Genomic DNA, 20,999 nt, shown 5'->3' with positions numbered 1-20,999 from the left:
GTGAACTGTGTTGCATGTGTCCACACCAGTTGTAAGCAGACAAGTACAGCATAGGGTCTCTTGCTGTCTGGTCACCAGAGGCCCAAATGCAGGGGAGCCTGGGGGTGTGCAGGGGCATTGGGCCCATGGCCCCTGCCTGGAGCCCCCGCTGCAGCTCCTGGGACCCCACAGCCCAGCCCTGCCACAGCCCCAGGCTCTAGGGTGTGGGCTTGAAACAGCATCTTCCCTGAGGGTTCCCGTCCATTTACACTTTGGCAAGATGCCACTTCCTGTTTCCAAGAAGGAAAAAAGGCCAAGCGGGCTTGTAAAAAGCTGCCTTCTGCTTCAACATCAAACAGTTCAACGCGGCATCTCCATGAGTTAAGTGTAAATGAATCAGAAGCACATGGATTAAATTTCCCTTGAAATTCACTCCGGTTTAAAAATTAATGGAAAAAGTGCCTGGCAAAACTTGTTTAGAGCTTTATTGAACCAAAAACACTTTAAAAATAGTTTGGGAAGCTCGGCAGACCCAAGCCATGGGCGGATTCCATCTCTTCCCACACTGGGCCAGAGCCCTGGGCCAGGGACGGGGCGCTGGCCTGTGCCCAGGGTCCTGTGCCCACCTCCCTGAAAACACTGTGTGCAAAACCAAAGCCAATTAGAACAATAAAGGGACCCAGAGCACCCCCCACCCAGCCAACCTCAGCCGGAGACTGGGATGGAAAACTGCTCACCTTGGGCTGCTGCGGAATTTAAGGGTTGCCATCCGGAAAACTGTTACTGTTACCATTCTGCAAAAGGAAAGCATAGTGAGCTCACAGGTGCAAACCCTGAAGCTCGCCAGAAAGCAGAGGAGGACCCTAGTTCCCTCCAGCCAGGTCGGTGGCCAGAGCAGATGCCCAGACATGGTGAGTGTGGAGTGCCCACTGGCTCCGCACACCCTCAGCTCTCAGAAACACAGGCCTGGCCTGAGGCTGCCGGGAGGGGCCCAGGGCAGCAGGAGCCCACGCGGGATCCCACAAGAGGACGGAGGGGAACCGTGAGGAGACTGCTCTGCGGAGCATCCTTGCCCCACCTGCGTCCGCCTCGGAGGCCGCCAGGCCCTCGTGGGCCTTGCAGAGCAGGACAGACCCCGGGGCCAGCTGGGGTTCTGGTACGGCCTGGGGTCCCAGCTGCGGCTGAGTCCACAGCAAAGCAGACGCAGAGCGGCAGAGAGGAGGCAGCCCCCCCCCAGGTGAGGAGCCCACAGGCAGGGTCTCGGGTGGGCCCAGGAATCCACCTCTGGCCTCCCCTTCAATGGAGACGACCTCACCCTGCATCACCGTGAGAGCACTGAGGGTCGCGGACAAGGCGAACATCCCAAGGTCACTTCACCTGCCCCAGGGGAGACTTCCCAGGCTGGAAGACAGTGGGCAACACACGGGAGTACTCAGAGGAAAACACTGCAAACCAAGAATCCGATACTCAGCAAAACTACCTTTCAAAAGTGAGGGTGAAATGAAGACTTTTCCAGATAAACACTGAGAACTTGCTGCTGGCAGACCCACCTTACAAGAAATAAAGGAAGTTCTTCAGGCAGAAAGCGCGTGACCCCAGACAGACACTGAAGCCACATGAATAAACAGTGCTGTTAAAGGTAAGTACGTCATTTTATGAAGCAGTACAAATGTATATTTTCCTCCTTTGTTCCAATAACTGGTTTAAAAAGCAATTGTATAAAATAATACAGATATAATGTAATGTCAGGCCTATAATTAGTGGAAATATAAGACATGTGTAATATCTTCACCAGAACCAAGGAAGTGGGTGAAACAGCTGGGAGGAAGGGACCGCCTGCAGGTGGTAAAGGAACACTAGAGCCCCGCTGGGTCTGCAGCATCACCATTTGTTAACATATTACCATAAAAAGAGGAGAAAGGAATGAACCCACATAGGATTAATGGTTATGTATGTCACTGAAATTAAGCTACTAGGTATTTGAAGCTGATTGTGATGTTAATATGTATGTAGTAAATCCTAGAACAACCGTTAAAGAAATAACTTTAAAAGGGGTAAAAAGCACTAAAGAATTCATTTTGCTACTTTAGAAAACATTCACTTAACATAAAGAAAGCAATAAAGGAGGAACAGAGGAACAAACCAATGGGAGGAAAATAGAAAACAAGAAAAATGAAATGGCAGATATAAATCCAACGATATCAATACTAACATTAAATGTGGATGGATTTAACAAGCTGATTAAAAGAAAATGTGATCCAACCTGAACCCGGCTACAGTAGGTGCACTTTAGACTCACAAGTGGATTAAAGTGGAAAAACATATATTAAGCAAAGAACAAGTTCGGGAAGCTGGAACGGCTGTATGAATGTCAGATAAAATAGATTTTAACACAAAAAAAATGTCATTAAACAAAGAGGGATGTTTCATAACGATTACAGGGCCCATCCATCAGGAAGACGTAAAAATTATAAATATATGTGCATCTAACCACAGAGGCCCAGAATATATGCCACAGAAGCTGATGGGAGGAAGGGAGGGGCAATGCTGCAGCAATAATCGGAGATATCAGGAAGGACCCCACCCTCAATCATGGGTGTGACAACCAGGCAGAAGACCAACCATGAAGCAGAAGACCTGAGTCCAGGGTGGTAAGCCAGCAAGGTCCACTGGACGTCCTTAGGACATGCCACCCAAGCGCGGCAGAACACACAGAGTCATGCGAGATGCTGTCCAGAGAGAATGTTCTCTGCTGTCCCAGAGGAGCTGCTGCTGAGACTCAGGGCGACTGCTTCCATGTGGAAGACGAAGGGCGGAAGGCGCCGTGCTGAGTCTTCGGCCTGGGTGCTGACCAGCCCTGGCCGTGCTGACACTGACTGGCTGAGGACTGCAGTTTTAGACCCGGTGGTAGGATGCCTGGAGTGGGTGGTCCGGAGATGAAGAAGCCCCTGCACTGTCTCAGGGAGGAGGGGAGGATTAAAGAGCGACTTCACAGGGAAAATCTCAGAGCAGAACCTCCAAACTGGAAATGTACGGACCTCTAAGGACACCCCTAACAGAAAAGGGAACTCACAGGTGTGCAGACCCATCTTTTTCAACTTCAGGCACAACTGGCAGGTTTGCTATCAATGGCTTTTTAAAAGAACCTCAGCTAAGTTTACTAAGAAGTAAACAAACTCTTCCTAATTCTGATTTTTGGGCTTCCCAGGTGGTGCTACTGGTAAAGAACCTGCCTGTCAGTGCAGGTAGACAAAGGAGATGAGGGTTTGATTCCTGGGTGGGGAAGATTCCCTAAAGGAGGGCACAACAACCCTCTCCAGTATTCTTGCCTGGAGAATCCCCATGGACAGAGGAGCCTGGCGGGCGGCGGGCCATAGGGTTGCACAGAGTTGGACACAACTAAGGCAACTTAACATGCACGCAATTCTGATTTTTAACTTAATGCCTATCTCTACCCTTTGGCTCAATGCCCATGTGGCCAAGCATGTCTGCCAACACTTGGTTCAGTCTGTGAGCCTCTTGCAGGCTGCTCAGAGGTGCTGCAGGAGGAATGCGCACCTGCCCTTTAGAAGAGTTGCATGCTCAAAGTGGCTCCAAACGGGAGAACTTTAAATTGGCACTGCCAGGGCTTGAATGTGGACCTGGTGAGAACAAAAGCATTTACATTCAACTCACAGATGTCTGAGGTGATTTTCATGAGCAAGAAGTGGCACCTGGGTGTGCGACCAGGGAACAGGAAGAAAGGGTGGACAGCGGCCACAGCTGCTCAGGAGGCCCTGCCAGGCTGGGGGTGCAGAAGCTGTGAAGTGGGACCAAGGGGTCCCCAGCGGGGCTACCAGGGCAGGGGACACAGCAGTCCCTTCAGGGCAGCTCCAGCCAGACCAGTGCCTCCCAGGTCCTCCCAAGCCAGTCCCCACGCCAAGGGCGCTGAGGGTGTCGTCTCCATAGCACTTGTGCTTGAACACAAAAGTGGGAGCAACAACGACTACAAAGTCTCTAGCAAATATTGAGCAGGGAGGATGAATACCCAAGTGTGCACCAGGAGAAAGGATTTGGCACTAAAGGGACTTCGAAAATGGTAAGCCTCTTTGGGTGTATTTGCCCCAATAATCCACAGAAACAACAGTAATCTAAAAATAGTCTTGTTTTCTGTCCTAAGCTCCTTTTAACTTCGTTAGTCATCACCAATTCTTAAAATAAAACCCGTGTAACGTCTCTCCTAGTAGCAGCTATAAACACACCTCGAGAGCGGCCGGAGGACCCAGAGAGGAGGAAGGGGCGCCGGGGGCCGCGGGCGCGGGGCCGGGGCCGCTGGCCCCGCGGTGGCCGCAGGGCCGGCCCGCGGCGGACACGGGGGCGCGCTGGCCGCGGAGCTGCGCCGCCGCCTCCGGGACTCCCTGCGCCCTGGCGCGCGGCCACCGTGGTCCGGGCAACGGCATTAAACAGAGGGAAACAGACGGGACACCGTCACCCGGGCGGGGGAATGAGGGGCGCGTTGAGAGCAGACAGGAAAAGAACTTTTCTGGATGGAGTGAAAATTATTCATTGGAGGAAGAGGAGGAGGCGGCGGCCAACGGCCCCCAGCTCGGCCCTCCGCAGCCGAAGGGCACTCCCGGCCCGAGGGGTCCCGCGGACTCCGGGGCCGCAGAACGGCCCCGCGCCCCTGAAATCCTGAGAGGGGAGGGCGGAGGGGGCGAGAGTCAACCTTCCTTTTTTTTTTTTTTTCAACCTTCCTTTTGACACAACTCTCCAGACCTCCCTTCGCTCCGCGCCACGACTCGGCCTCTCCTCCCGGCCCGTTCCCCTCCGGGGCGGGCCCTCGCGCCGGCAAACTCTCCAGGCAAAGCCCGAGCCCGTAGGCCGCGGGGCCGGGGACTCACCGGCGCATCTTTGCAGAGGGAGGCGGGCGGGAGGGGGCAGGGGGAGGGGCGGGGGCGCCCCCTGGCGGCTGCCAGCTCCGGACGCACGTCCCGCCCCCCCGAGTCCCCGCCCCCCCAGTCTCCGCTTCCCTTCCCCCTTTCTCCCCCCCCCCGCCCCGCCCCCCTCCGTCCGGCGTCCTCGCGACCCTCCCCCCTCAGCAAGCTCGAGGGGTTCCCCCTCGGGCCTCCAACGTCTTTGCGGGGTCTCCCAGCCCCAGCCACTGCGTCCCCGCGGGGTCCTCCCCGCCCTTTGCCTGGGGCTCGAGGCGCCTGGCGGGCCGGCTCGCAGAACGGGCGCTGACCCACAAGTAGTGGCACCAGGAGTGTCCTGACCCCCACCAGACCCCCAGGGGAGACCCCCAGGGGAGACCTGCGCCCAGTTGGGCCGACGCCACTGGGATGAACCGACAACCGCGGTGGTGACGTGGGCATCCCCGCGCCGGGCGCCTTCCTGTTGTTTAATGTCGCACCGAGGGCAGGGCAACACCCCCACTGGATCAAGCGTGGCACCCCCCTTTCCCCGGGTGCCGGGCGTGGAGTCCTTTGGGGGCACCCACGCGCGGGCCGCAGGCCTCCTGGTCCCCGCGGCAGACACGTCTTCTGCTTTGGGTTTATTTTAACCCACATAGGTTGTCGTGCAATAGATTTATGATTCTTATACACCAGACATTTTAACCGCCCCAACACTCCGTCCCTTCCATCCAAGGCCAACACGAAAATATGGTCCCGTTTTGGCCGCCGAGCTGCACCGAGAAGCAGCAGGGCTTGAAAAAGGAAAGAGTGAAGTGAAGCGGCCGCTTGGAGAGGCCTCCCCCGCGAGGCGAGCGGACCAGCCCCCGTCGGCTGGAAACCCCAGTCGCGCCCGTAAACCGCCCCGGCCCTCGGGGCCGGCCGGGGGCGACGGCTGGGAGCCCGGGGAGGGGCTCGTGGTTCTCCACGGCCCCCCCGCCCGCCCCGCGCCAGCCAGCCGTGCAACAGGCAATCTGGGTCGCTCAGATATTTACAGAAGAAAAATGACAGTGACTCCACGTCCCGGGACTGCCGTGCAATCTGTTAGTAATTTAGCGGGATGGGAATTTCCTTTCTCGGGCCTGCCAGTGGAAGCGCTTTTCCAAATTTCCACAGCGGGGGAAGCCTGCGATTTTACATAATGACTTCAGCATGCAGGGCTCTCTAGGCACCCCCGTCGGCCCCCCTCCCCGCCCCGCCCCGCCCCCCTCATTAAAGCGCAGTGCGGTTCTCTCAGGACACCCGCGTGGACCCAGGCGTCCGGGCCGGGCCGCGCGCCGGGTGCGCCCCAGCCTCTCCGCGTGCGCCCCTGTCCGCCCCCCATGCGCCCCGCGGGACGGGCGAGCGGCGGCCAGGCGCGGGGAGGGGCGGCCGCTCGGCGGCTGGTCCCCCGGGCCCAGCGCCGGCTCGGGCGGGCGGGGGCGTGATGTCACGGCAGGGAGGGGGCGCGGGAGCGGCCGGGCCGGCGGGGAGGCGGGGGAGGTATTTTCCAGCTTTAAAAAGGCAGGAGGCAGAGCGCGGCCCTGCGTCAGAGCGAGACTCAGAGACTCCGAACTCGCCGGCACAGTCACCGCGCCAGGGAGGGCGGCCGGGCGCGGGGACCCGGGCGCGGGTGCACATCTCCGAGCCCCGGCCACCGCCACCTTGCGGGGCTCCCGGGGCCGCAACCCGGCTCTGCCACGCGCGCACACACCCCCCACCACACTTCTCCGGGGCGCGCGGGCTGAGCTGAGCCCGGGCCGGAGCGCGTCGGCCGGGGGAGAGGGGGCCTTTCGCGGGAGACCCGACCCCGGGCGGCAGCGCGAAGCGCCCACTTCTCCCGCTCCTCCTCCTGCTCGCCGCCGCCGCCGCGTGGATGCCAAGTACCAGTTTTCCAGTCCCTTCCAAGTTTCCACTCGGCCCTCCGGTTGCAGTCTGCGGGAGCGGGGAAACTTTGGGGCCCTCGGCGCCCGCCGGCGGCACCATGAAGTCGGCAGAGGAAGGTAAGCGGGCCCAGCGACAGTCCCCCACTGCGGCCCCCGAGGCGTGGGGGCGGCCCCGCACCCGGAGCCCCGCGCCCATCCGGTCCGCGCCCGGCCCGCCCGCGCCCTGCGGTGTCCCGGCCCGGGGAGGGGCGAGCAGGCCGGTCTAGTGTCCGCTCGTGGGGAGGGGCGCGGGCAGCCGGGCGCGCAGCGGGCGCGCTGCAAAGATTGGGAAGCGGTGTCCCCCTGGTGTTTCCCCAGAGCGGCCCTGATTTCGAGCGCGCCTTCTTGCCAATAGGTGTCTCCTCTTCTCTAGCGCTGAGTGCGCGCACTTGGCCTTCGCTGGTGCTGCCGCTCAGCAGATCCCGCTGTGGAAACTCGGTTCAAATGCAGGCGGCTAGGGGACCGGCGAGGTTAGGGCCGTCAGAGCCACAAAGGAAGGACATTTGGGGAGATTTGAGGCTTCTTTAGGAAAGAGGGATGGCCTGGTTTCTTCCCCGGTGGGACAGGGCCACCCTGTAGCCTCGAAGACCAGCCGTATAGTGAGGTGGGGATCTCTGCTCCCCTCTACGAACTTAGCCGGGGGCGGATTCTCTCCAGGCGCCGGGCCACGGGAACCGCTCCGTGAGGCGCTGCCACGCCGATGGCTCGACCCGCAGGACTAAAAGCAGTGAAAGCCGCGGTGGGGCGCAGCCCCTAATTCAAACCAGTTTGCAATCTTGTGGATTTGAGAGTTCCAACCGTAGATGTTTCAGGACAGTTTGGGAAGGGCCTGCCGAGTTTCAAGATACTTTTTCATAGTCACAAGGATGGCATAAACGTCTGCCCTGAAGCCAGTGATGGTGAGACCGCTACTGACAGTCTGCTGGCGACCCTCCTGTGTGCAGCCTCGGGTCCACAGCCCCTCACCCTCACCCCACACCCGCCCTTAGAAACAGCCACCACCACCCGGAACTCCCCCACCACCCAATTAGCCTGGAGCAAAGGGGTGACTAGCCTCCTGTGAGAGGCCACCAGGGCCAGGGCTCTGGCGGAAGCTGGAGACACCTTTCGAAACGCCTTATCAGCGCTGAAGTACTTTGTCTAAATTATTTTAAGAAAACTGCCAAGGCTGCCAATGTGTAATGAGTACTCATATTTTATAAGGGCAGACATCCTTCTGGGAAGTGCTAGAAACTAAATGCTACCACCTCCTGCACAATTCTAATAAATATGACGGCCCCACTTGCATCACAGCTGCAGTTTTCAAAGACTGCCTGCTCTGGAGAACTTCCTCACCGTCAGCAAACAAGCGCTCAAGACCCTACACTCAATGTAAGAACGTCATTTGGGGGTCAGGGCCTTGATGTCTTATGTTATTTCTACGTAGTTTTAATCAAGGGAAGATGTATATTAACATATACCTTATATTTCTTACCATTTCATGCCAATTTAGAAAAGTTTAAATGTAAGCAGTACATAATGCTTACAGGACGAGCTCTTTTACTGTCAGAAAAGTTTTACAAGTTGTCGAGATTTTGATTTTACATCTTTGGACACTTTCCATCAAAGTTTCCCCCACATATTTCTTACCTCTGCTTTTTAAATATGTGGGTCTTTCAAAGTTTAGATCTCTTTACTTGAGCAGTCAGTGGTCTATCGTCAATAAAAGGTCTTTCTTTTCTCTCACAAGAAGAAAAGACATCTATAGGGGGTGATTATTTGTCCTGTTTCCTACACAAAAGAATACATTCTAAGGTGCCACAGCTCAGAGACAGCTCGCCAGGCGCGGTGATGCCCTTCGACTAAACAAATATCGGTGCATGTATCAGGACTGCAGAATTAGGCCAACAAGAAAGCATGATCTAATCCTTCGTACAGACAGGAGCGGGGTGTGAGAGGCAGAGCCCGTCTGCAGGTCCACGCCTGCCTTGCTGAAGGCTGGCGGAAGGCTCTGGCCTTCCCCACCGGCCGGCTTGGGCTTTGGCTGCCCATCTGAGAATCTGAGGGAATTCCCAGCCTTCCCCTCCAGTTAAATGAGCATCTGGTCAAAGCTCATTAGGCCTGTTGTTCGGGAAGGCCCTGTGCTTGTTTTTCCGCGTGGGGAAGGCAGAGAAATGCGGGCCTTGTAGGTACGCCCACCACCCATTCAGAAGTTGCTCCACACGGAATGCCTGGGGCGCTCCAGGACAGAACAAAGCCGGCCCTGTTCTCTCGCCGCCTCGCTCCGCATCGTCTCCTAATCCAGATTAGAAAGGCCCCGTGGCCGCATCGCTCGAAGGGCTGGAGGCCTGGGCCCCGAGCACACCCGCCGCCGCTGAGAGGAAGCGCCAAGCTAAACATTTCCATCAAGACAGGAGTGTCTGCTGAATTGGCAAATAGCTCCAAACCATTTACAAGACGCAAGGCACTGGGGGTGCTGGTGAGGGGACCAGTTAGAAAACGGCCCCCTCTCAGGCGACCTTGGTAGGGGATCAGCTCCTCCTTGGGACAAAGCAGACCTGAGTCCTGACCCTGGGGGACTCGGGTCCACCGGGAAGGGTAAACCCACTTTCTCCAGGACAGAACAGTTGAGAGAGACGTTTTAGTGTAAACAGTGGGTAGAGGCTGTTAGGTTTGTGTCTAAGTTTTTGGCGGGGGTGAGAAAGTGGCTGAACTTAAAAAAAAACCAAAAGAGAAAAATGAAATGCTGTGGCTTCTGAACGGAAAACAGAACTTCCATTTGCCTGAAGGTCAGCAAAAAAAGCAAACTAAAACAAAACAGCCCTCCAACATACATCTTAAAGTTAGGACTATTATTAGAAACTAAATCAGGCCAAAGTGAACTATGGTTTATCACTGGAGAAAACCAGCCTTTTGAAAAGGGTCCTGAGAGAGAAGAGTTGGGGGGGGGGGGGTCAGGTGATTCCCAGGTTCTCTGCTTCCAGAAAAAGCAGTCCCCAGGGGCCGAGGGACTGCAGGGCCGAGGGGAGGACACGGCAGGCTGGATTAGCAGCCCAGTCGCAGAAACGGACCATTGAGCACCGCCTCCTTCCCCCGTGGGCGATCCTCTGCCTCTCCCCCCGCCTTCCTGACCACCTTTCTCGGGCTTTTCCAGATGTTGCTTTCACGGGCGCCAAGACCCTGGGGAAGTCAGAACGGCTGGGAGAAAGTCCAGTTGGGCCGGGGGCGGGCCGGTCTCAGGCGGCCCTAGCTCGTACACGGACTTTGTGCACACACGCTGCTCTGTGCCCGGGCCTTGGGTGTCACCCCCGCGGGCTCCCCCTCTTCTCGCTCGGTCTGGGGGAGCTCTGGGGGGATTCAGGGATGGTTGGCAGGCTACTCGTGGGCCCACAGGCGTTTGCACGCGTGTTTCAGGAATTTGAGGGACTAAAGCGAGCGGGGTTACAAAAAGGAAAGGTAGCCAGTTGGGCATCAGCCTGCCGGTAGCAGGCCGCGCGAGAAGGCGGCCGGCGCGGGCAGCAGCGCGACCCTGGCGTCCCCATGAGCTCCCACCTCCTGACTCTCGGGTCGGGGGGTGGGGTGATCTGAGCTGCACGGGCCGGAGCGCAGTGCCGTGCGTGCGGGTTGGGGAAGAAGCTGCTCCTCTAGAAGCCGGCCCTGCCACCCAGGGGTTCTGAGCCGGCCCGGCCTGCGGGGCTCCGGCAGGACGGAGGTGGGGGCTCCCCATCCTAGGGGCCGGCGGCCGCCCGGAGGTTCCTTCGGCCGCTCAGCTGAGCCGTTGTGGTCAGGGCCGCGCGTCCCGGACTCTGCGCCCCTCCCCGGTGGAACCGCCGTTGCCGCTCGCTGCGCCCGCCTCCCCGAGCGAGGCTGCGGGTGGGCGGGGGTCCACCGCCTGGTCCCGTCCGCACCCCCAGCTTCTGTCCACTTGGCACCCGCCGCATGGGTTCTCGGGCGGACCGAGGTGGCCGGAGCCCCCGTGTGCCCCCTCTCCGGCACCAGTGCACCCCCCGAGCGCGGACCCTGGTGGCACTCGGGGATCTCCCTCGCGCAGGGGGGCCGACCCCGAGAGCTTCCTGGGGGGCCCCCGGGCACGGGTGGGGGCTCGGGGAGCCGGGACACCAGTGAAAGGCGTGCGCTCCGGCTCGCGGGGAGAGTTTATTTAAAACTCGGAAGCCGGCGGCCGGCGAGCCGCTTGTTTATGTAAACCCGGAAACAGCGGGGGGAGGGGCACGGCGGGGGAGGGCCGGGGGGAGGGGCGCGGGAGTCACGTTACCGAGGACGCGCGGCTGAGCTCGGGCGCAGCCGAGCCCCGGCGGCGCGACCACAGGTGCCCGCGGCCCGCGCCCGATCGCGGAGCTCGGCCCGGGACCCCGACTCTAGACCCCGATCCCGGACCCCAGCCTGACCCTAGGAGCCCGACCCAGCCTCGACCCCAGACCCCGAATCTGATACCGACCCTGACCTCGGACCCCTGACCTAGGACTCGGACCCCGAGCCCCGACCCCCACCCTGGACCCCTGTCCTCGAACCCCGACTCCGGCCCTGGCCCTCTGACCCCCGACCCAACATGACGGGGCTGGAGGAGGACCAGGAGTTCGACTTTGACTTCCTCTTCGAGTTTAACCAGAGCGACGAGGGCGCCGTCGCGGCCCCCGCAGGTGGGTGCGCGGCTGGGCGCAGGGGCGGGCGGCGGATCCGGGTCGGGAGGGGCCCTGTCTGGAGGCGCGCCTGGCTCCAGCCCCTCTGCCCGTGGGGCCCCCCGGCCTCCGTCCCACCCTCCGCGGCGCCAGGGCAGAAAACAGGTCAAACTGAGGGGAGAGCGGGGCGGCGGGGGAGGCCCTCTGGGGTCATAGGGTCACCCAGCCAAATGCGCTAGGCTCCAGGCGCCGTCCCGTGGAGGGGCCTCCTCTTTAGGGCGCGGTGGGTGCTGCTCCTGCCAGGGGACAGGGAGTCAGGCCCTGGACTTGGACGTCCCGCAGGGCAGGGGCCTGGAGCCCCTACCTCTGCCCTCCAGGCTCCTTGTGCCCTCAAGGCTAAAACCTCCCGCCTGGCCAAGAAAAGTCCCAGGGGAACCAGCCTTCAGGCCCTGCGACCACCAAGTTCCCCGGCCTTTTCTTTCTTTCATTTTCTCTTCTCTGTCAAAACTAAAGGTTCTACTTAAACAAGCAGCTGATGCAGGAACCCTCCAGCCCCCGGGACGGGTGCGTACTCTCCAATAGGAATGAGACGTTGAGCAGTCACCCAGTTTTGCAGGAAGACGGCCTGAGCTGGAGGCCGCCCCAAGTGGAGGGAGCCCGGAGCCCCTCCCTGCAGCCTGGTCCCCCACCTGTCTCTTGTGTCCCCTGTCGGCCTCCTTTCTTGTTTGTCTTCAGGACACTCTCTCTGGCCCTGCCCACGTGGCGGGGAAGTGGTGAAGCTGAGCCCAGCAGCTTGGCACTGTTGGGCGCCCAGCTCTGCAATGACTGTATAATATTTTCCGTATCATTCACCACCCCTCTTTTAAAACTGCAGCGTCCTCCTCGTTTTTTAAAAACACGAATGTTCCAACCAGGCCAAGGTGGCCTGAATCAGTCCTCCCTGGATGGCCTCCCTTTTCCTCTTCCTGGGCTGGGGGTCCCCAGGCCTCTGGGTGGGCGGGAGCCAAGGCAGGCGGGGGTGGGAGAGCGTGGCAGCCTTCTGAACAGATGTGAGGCTCGAGGTGGAGAAGCGGGCCCCTCAGGCCTTCTGTACTCAGGTTCTGGCTGGGCCGTCTGGGCTGTTTCCACTAGCAGACTTTCTCCCTCGGTATCCAGCTCTCTTTCCAGTCTTCTTAGCAGATGTATTTGACGAGAGGCCTGATGTGTGAACTGCTCCCCTGACTGCTCCAGGGTGTGAAAACCGGGTGAGGACGGAGTGCCACGCACATCCTGTGTCCTCAGGCTCTGCCGCCCCAGAAGGCTAACCTGGTCAGAGCAGAGGCCTGGGCTTGGGAGTCCCCTACAGTGGGGGGAAGGCCCCGCTGCCCCCTCAGTCTCTGTGCATGTCTGCTCCCCTGACAGCAAGTTGAGCAACATTCTCAAGGTGCTCTTTCAGCATCGTTGCCAAATGTATACCGCCACCCACCCCAGCCTCCAGGGACCACAGTCCCAAGAAAGCCTCCTGCAGGAAGGCCTCCAGGATACCAGCACTTGGGGCCCAGCATTCACCGGGCCTTGGTGGAGGGGCATCAGGCAGCTGGAGAGAGGTCTGGGCAGAGAAGAGGTGGTGCCTTCACCTTGTCATGGCGTTAGAAGAAAGCATCCCTTTTTATCTATTTATGTGAGAGACGCTACTTTTTATTACGATTATTTTAGAGCCGGTTTACAGCAGAATTGAGAGGAAGGTATGGAGATTTCCTGTGTACCCCCTGCACCCACAGGCACAGCCCCCCCACTATTGACATTCCCCCCTAGATGGGATGTTTGTTACAGTCAGTGAACCTACATGGACACGCCATCACCCAAAGTCTGTAGATTACATAGTGTTCCCTCTGGGTGTTTAATCCTGTGGGTGTGGATGAATGTGTAACGACATGTGTCCACCATAGAGAAGTCCTTCAGAGCACTTTCACTGCCCCGCCCCCGTTCATCCTCCCTCCCTGGCCCCCAACCACTGACTTGGTCACTGTGTCCCTAGTTTTTCCAGAGCATCCTACAGTTGGGACGCTGGACGCAGAGGGTGCGGCCTTTTCAGATTGGCTCCTTTCACTGAGTGACACTCAACTTGTGTCTCCTCCAGGCCTCTTCCTGACTTGATAAGTCTAGTGCTGAGTAGTATCTCTTGTCTGGATGGATCACAGTTGATCCATTCACTTACCGAAGGACATCTTGGTTGCTTCTAAGTTTCAGAAGTTATGAATAAAGTACATTCTTCTTGCTCTTATTAATTACTAACATTACATTGCAATTATTAAGTTAATGGTTACATTGTTATATTAAATTCTTCAGCTCTTAATGGGTGACAAATGACTTCATGTTATTTCTGGGATGAACTTGGATAGAAATAAGTGAAAGACTGACCAATTCTGAGGTTGATTGTGAAGCAAGGTGACAGAGCTTGGGAAGTTATTATACTCAACCCAAAATGGGCACTTTCTCAAAAGGACTCGGCCAGCCCTGACCACAGGGCCCCTCGCCCTCATCATTCTGAGTGAGGGTGGCATCTTCTCACCTGTCACCTGTCGATCACGCCACCTCTTGCTCTAGAGAACAAGAACCCCCGCGTTCGAGGGGGCCGTGGGTGCTGGGGTTCTTTCTGTGCAGAGAGCTTGGCAGGTGCAGATAGTCACCATTTGTTGGAAGAAAGCAAGCAGAGTTTTAAAAATAACCCGCCCTGGTCTGGGCAGGGTGTTGTTTGCCCAACAGGGGCTGCCCTGGCCCCTCTGGGGAGGAGGCTGGCTGGGGGCTTCCCTCCTGGAGGGGCTTCCTGCTGCTGCTTCCCTCTGGGTCTCAGGAAATAGCTGCTCTGCTGTGGGCCGGGCGGGCGTGGCCCTGCTTCCCGCCCCGGGCTCCTGTTTTCTAAGTTATTTTGGCCGCCCAGCTGGGGCTGTCACCGTGGCAACTCAGGAGGAAATGGGCGGGGCCTCCTGGCGGCCTGGGGGCGGGTCCCTCGCTGCCCTGACTGCTGCTGTGCAGTGGGGGCCACGGTTCTTGCGTGAAAGGGGACGTTTCCTGAGAAAAGGAAGACTTGGACTTTTTATTGTCAGTGCCCTCCTCAGTGACGGTGGTGGCGTGGAGGCCCCAGAGGCCCACGTGTCCTGCTTGCTTGGGGCCCGCCGGGCTTTGGGCCCAGAACCCAGCGTGCCGGCCGACCCGGGGCCACAGGCCTAGCGCCGCGCCTGCGCCTCCAGCCGGCGGGCCCATGGCCTCGGTTTGCTCAGACCTCCAGAGACACTCCACCACTGGGGTCTTTGTCCGGAGGATGTTTTACTCCTCCGTGGAGTTTGTCGGAGGAAGCGGCCGGGGCGAGTCGGCCTGGGGATGTCTTGGCCCCTTCGACGTGGGGCCTGGAGCGGGAAGACCTGAGGTGCGAGGCTGGGCTTCGGAGCCGTGGGCCTCGGGAGGTCGAGGCAGCCGGCTGCTCTGCCTCTTGAAACATCTGCCTTGCAGGTGGCTGACTGGCCCTCAAAGCTGTGTGTCTGTCACCCGCGGGCCTGGCCGCCCCTGCTCAGTCAGCGGCTCCTCACAGAAAGGTCCTGGCGAGGAGTGGCTTTGTTTTGCTTTGTTTTGTCTCCACTACCTGCGAAGCTCTAATCTAGCCCTGTGGGGCCACACCCGCCACCCGGGAGAGGAGACCTGGCAAGGCGTGGGGAGGCCAGGCCTGGCTGCCAGGCTGCTTCCAGTTCTATTTCTAGCTTCGTGTCCTGCGGTTCAACCCCAGCAAATGCTGAAGGGGATGTTCCTTAAAATGAAAAACAGAAGTCGCGTGTCGCGTTCCCTCTCAGGGTCTGTGACCGACAGGAGTGAGGTGCGTGAAGATGCAGCTGTGGTGGGTGTGGGGGGGGTGCGGCCGGCCGTGCGTCCTCGTCCCTGCCGCTCCCCGGGAAGGGTGAGGGGTCCTGACCTCACTGGCAGGGAGGGTCCGAGCAGTCAGGAGCCTGCCGGGGTGCAGTTGGCCATAGTGGAGGGACACCAGACAACCTTTCTTGGTGATCATTCAGTGAAGTGTTAGTTGCTCAGTCGTGTCTGACTCTGCGACCCCATGGATAGTAGCTGGCCAGGCTCCTCTGTCCATGGGATTCTCCAGGCAAGAATCCTGGCGTGGGTTGCCGTTCTCTCTCCAGGGGATGTTCCCGACCCAGGGATTGAACCAGGGTCTCCTGCACTGCAGGCAGAGTACCGGTTGTTCAGACCTAGCACGATTGAATGGTTCTAGAATCAGTGGTTTTTCAGAATAAGAGGAAACACTCCTGCCCATGCTGGCCTGTTGGACGTGCTGCGGGTGGAGTTCGCCGTGGGCGCTGGACGGACCGGGAGCCATGCATTGTCCCCTGGGTCCACGCTGGCATCCAGCTCTGTGTTCCCCAAGAGGACGGGGTCGGCACTCTGGAGGCGGGGCTGTGGCTGTCTTCAGAGATGAGACACAGTTTCATGAATGTCCGTTACGTTAAGGCTTTTTGAACAGGCTCTCCCTGGTATTCGCCTAGACTCCTGCGCTGTGAGTTAATGACCCTCCTTGGCGGGCAGCCAGGCTCCAGAGGCAGCGGCAGAAAGTGTGTGTCGTGGGTGCTGAGCCTTTCGGTGCCGCCTGACGTGACGTGAATCAGCCTGGGCATCTCAGGATTTTAAGAAAGTCACTGAAAATATTTTCATCCCATGTAAATGTAATCCCTTTGAATAGTTAAAGAACTCAGATTTGAATACGGTTCAGGTGCGAAATAAGCCCAAATTGGGTGGAAGTGGGGTGGGGAAGCAGGGAGGTGCCCCCCAGGGCAGGCAGGCCTGGGCGGGCTGGCAGCGACCTGTGGGCGTTTCGTCCTGCAAGGGAGGTCTTCATCCCAGATTCTGGCTGAGCTCAGAACAAAGTTCAGGCACTTAGGGGTTTCTCCTCATAATTTATTTAATTAAGGAAAACTCATGCGTAGGGGGTCTTGTTTGTGTTCTAGTAAAGGCTCATGCCTGTCTTTTCCTCATTGAGCTGTGGCTCTCGACAGACCTGGGTTAAACAGTGGCACTCCTGGGAGGTCTGGGGGTCTGACCCTTGCGCCAGTCGCCCCCTCGGGCCACGGGCCGTGGTAGAGTCCTGTGGGCAGGTGGTGGTGGGGCCAGGACTTGTTCTGCTAACTGCAGGATTTTTCTTCTAATTCCTAAAATTACCTTCCTGCCAACAAATGGTAGTTCAGGGGTCAGATCAGCTGTAAGTCCTAAAATAAATGACAGATTTGCATCATATTGTTTGGCTGAGCAGGATGCGTGGGATCTGTTCTCTAGACCCTGTCAAGGCCCCGTGGGCTCCAGGAGCTGGGGGTGGCCTGCCAGCCCGCTGCGCCTAGTTTGCGCGCTGTGTGCACTTCCCGTCAGCCTCCTGCTTGGGCTCCCCTCCTGGAGCTGGCAGCTTGTCTTGGAAGTGAAGTCCCTTCGCTGAGTGCTACGGTCAGTGTGCTGCACACAGAGGAGAGCGCGGTGAGCCACAGTGGCCCCGGAGCGAGGGGTCGGGTTTGCCGCACAGTGTCTCCTCCTGGGGCAGCTAGGCCTGGGGGCTGCGTCTACCTGGGGGCCCGAGTGGTGTCCCGGCCACCTGGACAGGGCCGCCTCCAGGACGGACGTCACGGAGGCACTGGAGCGCACTCGCCTAGCAGCTGCTGCCCCCGGGGAGGGGCCCCCACAGGTGCTGGGCCAGGCTGGCCTGTTCCTCTGCTTCAGGGCACAGTGTGACCACCACGCTGGCGGAGGGGCCTGTATGTGGGCTGTGGGCGGGGAGCAGGGGCCAGGGTGGGCAACCCCACCCCTGAGATGGAGCCAGGTGCTGCACCGGTGGTCCAGAGGACCCGCCTGGGAGGAGGCCGGTCCTCGCTGACCCCCGCGCTGCCTCTGTAACTCACCGGTGGTCTGGGGACACGCTGAACACGGCACAGCCCCTTGCTGAGAAATCCCTGCCATGTGCACGGATAGCACAATCTGTTGCTGTTCTGCTCGTCGATCACAGTCCTCATCACGTCTCACAGTCCAGGTGGTGCTGCTGGACACTCCAACCCGGCCGGCCGGCCTGCTTTCGGTTGGCCTGGTCGACGTCTGACTTCTTACCTGAAGCCTCACCAGCGCTGGGAACAGTTGTTTGTTTTCTGAATGAGCAGCTCTGGTCAGAATGGTCTGGAGATCTGGGCCATGGTGAAGGGGATCCTCCGAGCGGGAGGTCTGCATGTGGCTGGGACGTCCATACAGAGTGCACTGCTGTGGCCGGAGGGGCCCTTGGTCCTGCGGGCGCATCTGCTGGACGCCTTTGGGAAGGAGCACAGAGCCGTGCTTAGGCTCCTGCGGCAGTGAGGATTCTGGCTGACGCCACTGTCCAGTCGGTCCTGCCCTGAGGGTCGACCCTCGAAGGGGCCCCGGGGCCTCCTATGGGAGACGCCCTACCTGCTGCCCCAGCCCCTATGTGTCCAGGGCCTCCGCCGACCCAGGCTGAGGTGGGTGCCTCCACACCTGTCCTGAGGGCTCCCTGCGGGGTGGGCAGGCTCATCCAGGGCCTCAGTGGCCTGACCTGCAGCCCACGGGCCAGCTGCTTCTCAGAAGTCTTGACCGTCTCTTCTGGACATGCCTTTGTAGGGTTGTTAACTTCCTGGAGGTTTTTACAAAGATGGCAATCTGAGGCTCACCATGGTTTTTGTGTTGAAGTGTCGGTGAGCCTGCGGGTGTTGGTGTGAGGAGTTGAGGGCAGCTTCGCCTGTCAGCCCCGGGAGGGTCCCTCCGTCCCCCTTGGGAGCGTGGGGGCAGGTTGGGATGGGGACGACAGGGTGGGGGATGGTGTCTGCAGATCCGCTTACCCCCCACCTCCTCCCCCCCGGAGCTTCGATTCCCTCAGCTGCAGTTTCCCCGTTCTCGTCCTGCTCAGCCTCGCTCTGGGGCCATTTAGATTCCGGCAGCGACTCTGAGCATCTGGACGCCTTCTCCTCGAAAGACAGCCTGCCTGCGAGGCCCGGGGGCGGGGCGGGGCCTGCCCCCCTCTTGGGGGGCAGCTGAGAACAGGGTTTGATGGGACGGTATTTCAGAGTGTAAAAGCCGGAGCTCCTCACTAGCAAGGATGGTAAGGGCCTGGGTTACCAGAGGGTGGTCGCAGACTCCTGAGATAAGCGAGGATGGAAATAGATCTCCCCCAATTTGGGGAGCTGGACCCGATGCCATTGGTAAATCTGTGGTGTTTGAGCCTGCACTTCGAGGTCCCTGAGCTCTGGGGTCTGTCCAGGCAGGTTCAGAAGCCTGGAGGCTGGCTGAAGCATCTCTGGGCCGGTGTGCTGGGCCCGGGAGGTGGTGTAGGGTTTCCTCAGGTGGCTCCATTATTCAGAGACCTTGGGAGACTTGGCTCCAGGCTGCGGTCACGAGGAAGCAGCAGTTATGAACCGTCTGTTCAAATCGGAAGTCCAGGCGTGTGGCTTTGCTGCTAAAAGTGACTAATTACACTAGTAATGATTTTTTTACACATATTTTACTGAGGTTATAATTAGCCCGTAAAGATCTAAATTATGGCTGTGCATCGATACCCCTACACTTCGCTTTTCTTTTGAACAGGTTCTTGGGCCCCGAGTCACTATCAGAGGTTGTGTGAGAGACCCCCGAGTCTGTGCCCTCACCTCAGCTGTCTTTGTCTCTGGTGATCAGTCTGTTACAGGGTCTGACACTCTGGGTCTAAACCCCGTCCATCTGTTCATTGAATTGATCAAATCAGCACCATTTGGACTGGAAACAGGAGTGGACCACGGGGCGCGCTGGGGTGGCTCTGATGCCCCCACCCTGAGACCCGTGGTTTCCTCTGGTGGGAGATATGATGGATGATCAACGTTATGGAGGGAAAATAAAGTGGGGGAGGGTGACATGCGTGTCGGGCTGGAGGGTTGGGATTGGGATAGGGTGGTTGGGGGAGGCAGTGTTCGAGTAGAAGAAGCACAAAAAAGGGGGCCCAGTGTGCGGCTCTTCAGGAAGGACGTGTGGGCAGATGGAAGCCCCAGCGTGTGCGTGACCAAGTGTGAGACCAGGAGTGGAGAGATCCGGAGGGAGGCCTGAGGGTGAGGCCAGGGCGGATGAGCAGCAGGGTTGTCTCCGCGGCCTACGGGGTCGGGGTTGCGGGTGGGGGCCCTTCCCAGTGCCCTGCGGGGTCAGGGGTTGGGGTCGCGGGTAGGGGGGCCCGTCTCAGTGGCCTGCAGGGTCAGGGGCTGGGGTCGGGGGTGGGGGGCACGTCCCAGTGCCCTGCGGGGTCAGGGGTTGGGGTCAGGGGTGGGGGGCCCGTCCCAGTGCCCTGCGGGGTCGGGGGTGGGGGGCCTGTCTCAGTGGCCTGCTGGGTCGGGGTCGGGGGTGGGGGCCTGGGGGTGGGCCCCTGACCCCCGGTCCAGGCCCTCACCATCTCCCTCTTCCCTCCAGAGCACTACAGCTACACCGCCCCTGGCCTGGGTGTGGGCCTGCCCCTCTCTGCAGTGCATCCCTCGCTGCCTGCTCCATGCCACAACCTGCAGAGCGCGGCCGCGGGCGGCTCCGCCGTGGGCTACGGAGGGGCGGTGGACAGCGGGCCCTCCGTCTGCATCCTGTCGTCGGGCGGCGTCGGGCCCAACGGGGCGCCGGCCCTTGAGAGCCCGCGCATCGAGATCACCTCCTACCTGGGGCTGCAGCACAACAGCAGCTCATTCCTGCATGAGGTGGACGTGGAGGATGTGCTCCCCAAGCGGTCCCCGTCCACCGCCACGCTGAACCTGCCCAGCCTGGAGGCCTACCGCGACCCCTCCTGCCTGAGCCCCGCCAGCAGCCTGTCCTCCCGCAGCTGCAACTCCGAGGCCTCGTCCTACGAGTCCAGCTTCTCGTACCCATACGCGTCCCCACAGACGTCCCCCTGGCAGTCCCCCTGCGTGTCCCCCAAGACCACAGACCCCGAGGAGGGCTTCCCCCGTGGCTTGGGGGCCTGCGGCCTGCTCGGGTCCCCGCGGCACTCGCCCTCCACCTCCCCCCGCACCAGCGTCACTGAGGAGAGCTGGCTGGGGGCCCACACATCCAGGCCCTCATCCCCCTGCAACAAGCGCAAGTATGGGCTCAACGGCCGGCAGCTGTCCTGCTCCCCGCACCCGTCGCCCACGCCGTCCCCGCAGGGCTCGCCGCGGGTCAGCGTGACCGATGACACGTGGCTGGGTAACACCACGCAGTACACCAGCTCCGCCATCGTGGCCGCCATCAACGCCCTGAGCACCGACGGCAGCCTGGACCTGGGTGATGGCGTCCCGCTCAAGGCCCGCAAGACCACGCTGGACCACTCGCCCGCGGTGGCGCTCAAGGTGGAGCCGGCGGGCGAGGACCTGGGGGCCACGCCGCCCACGCCTGACTTCCAGCCCGAGGAGTTCGCGGCCTTCCAGCACATCCGCAAGGGCGCCTTCTGCGACCAGTACCTGTCAGTGCCGCAGCACCCGTACCCGTGGGCCCGGCCACGGTCCCCTGCATCCTACACCAGGTGAGCGGGCGGGTGTGCAGGCAGGGCTGCAGCCTCCCGGCATCCCTCTGCC

At 59.9% G+C, this 20,999-nt stretch overlaps 1 protein-coding gene across 2 annotated transcripts in view; it reads left to right on the top strand.

Moving 5' to 3' along the window:
- The first annotated feature begins 6,615 nt into the window (after nucleotides 1–6,615).
- Nucleotides 6,616–20,999, top strand: part of NFATC1 (nuclear factor of activated T cells 1) — a 57,111-nt gene continuing 42,727 nt past the window's right edge. Inside the window, exons 1-2 of one of the 2 annotated variants that reach the window (XM_043443710.1) lie at nucleotides 6,616–6,889; nucleotides 19,876–20,947. In XM_043443710.1, coding sequence (XP_043299645.1) covers nucleotides 6,763–6,889; nucleotides 19,876–20,947 — 1,199 coding nt within the window. In that variant the 5' untranslated portion in view covers nucleotides 6,616–6,762. Of the gene's footprint in view, nucleotides 6,890–11,064; nucleotides 11,449–19,875; nucleotides 20,948–20,999 lie in introns of those variants that run through there. The other variant, XM_043443711.1, reaches the window with a different exon arrangement.

Source organism: Cervus canadensis, chromosome 23 (assembly GCF_019320065.1).
Source record: "Cervus canadensis isolate Bull #8, Minnesota chromosome 23, ASM1932006v1, whole genome shotgun sequence".
NCBI lineage: Eukaryota > Metazoa > Chordata > Mammalia > Artiodactyla > Cervidae > Cervus > Cervus canadensis.
This window is presented reverse-complemented; position numbering and strand designations above follow the sequence as displayed.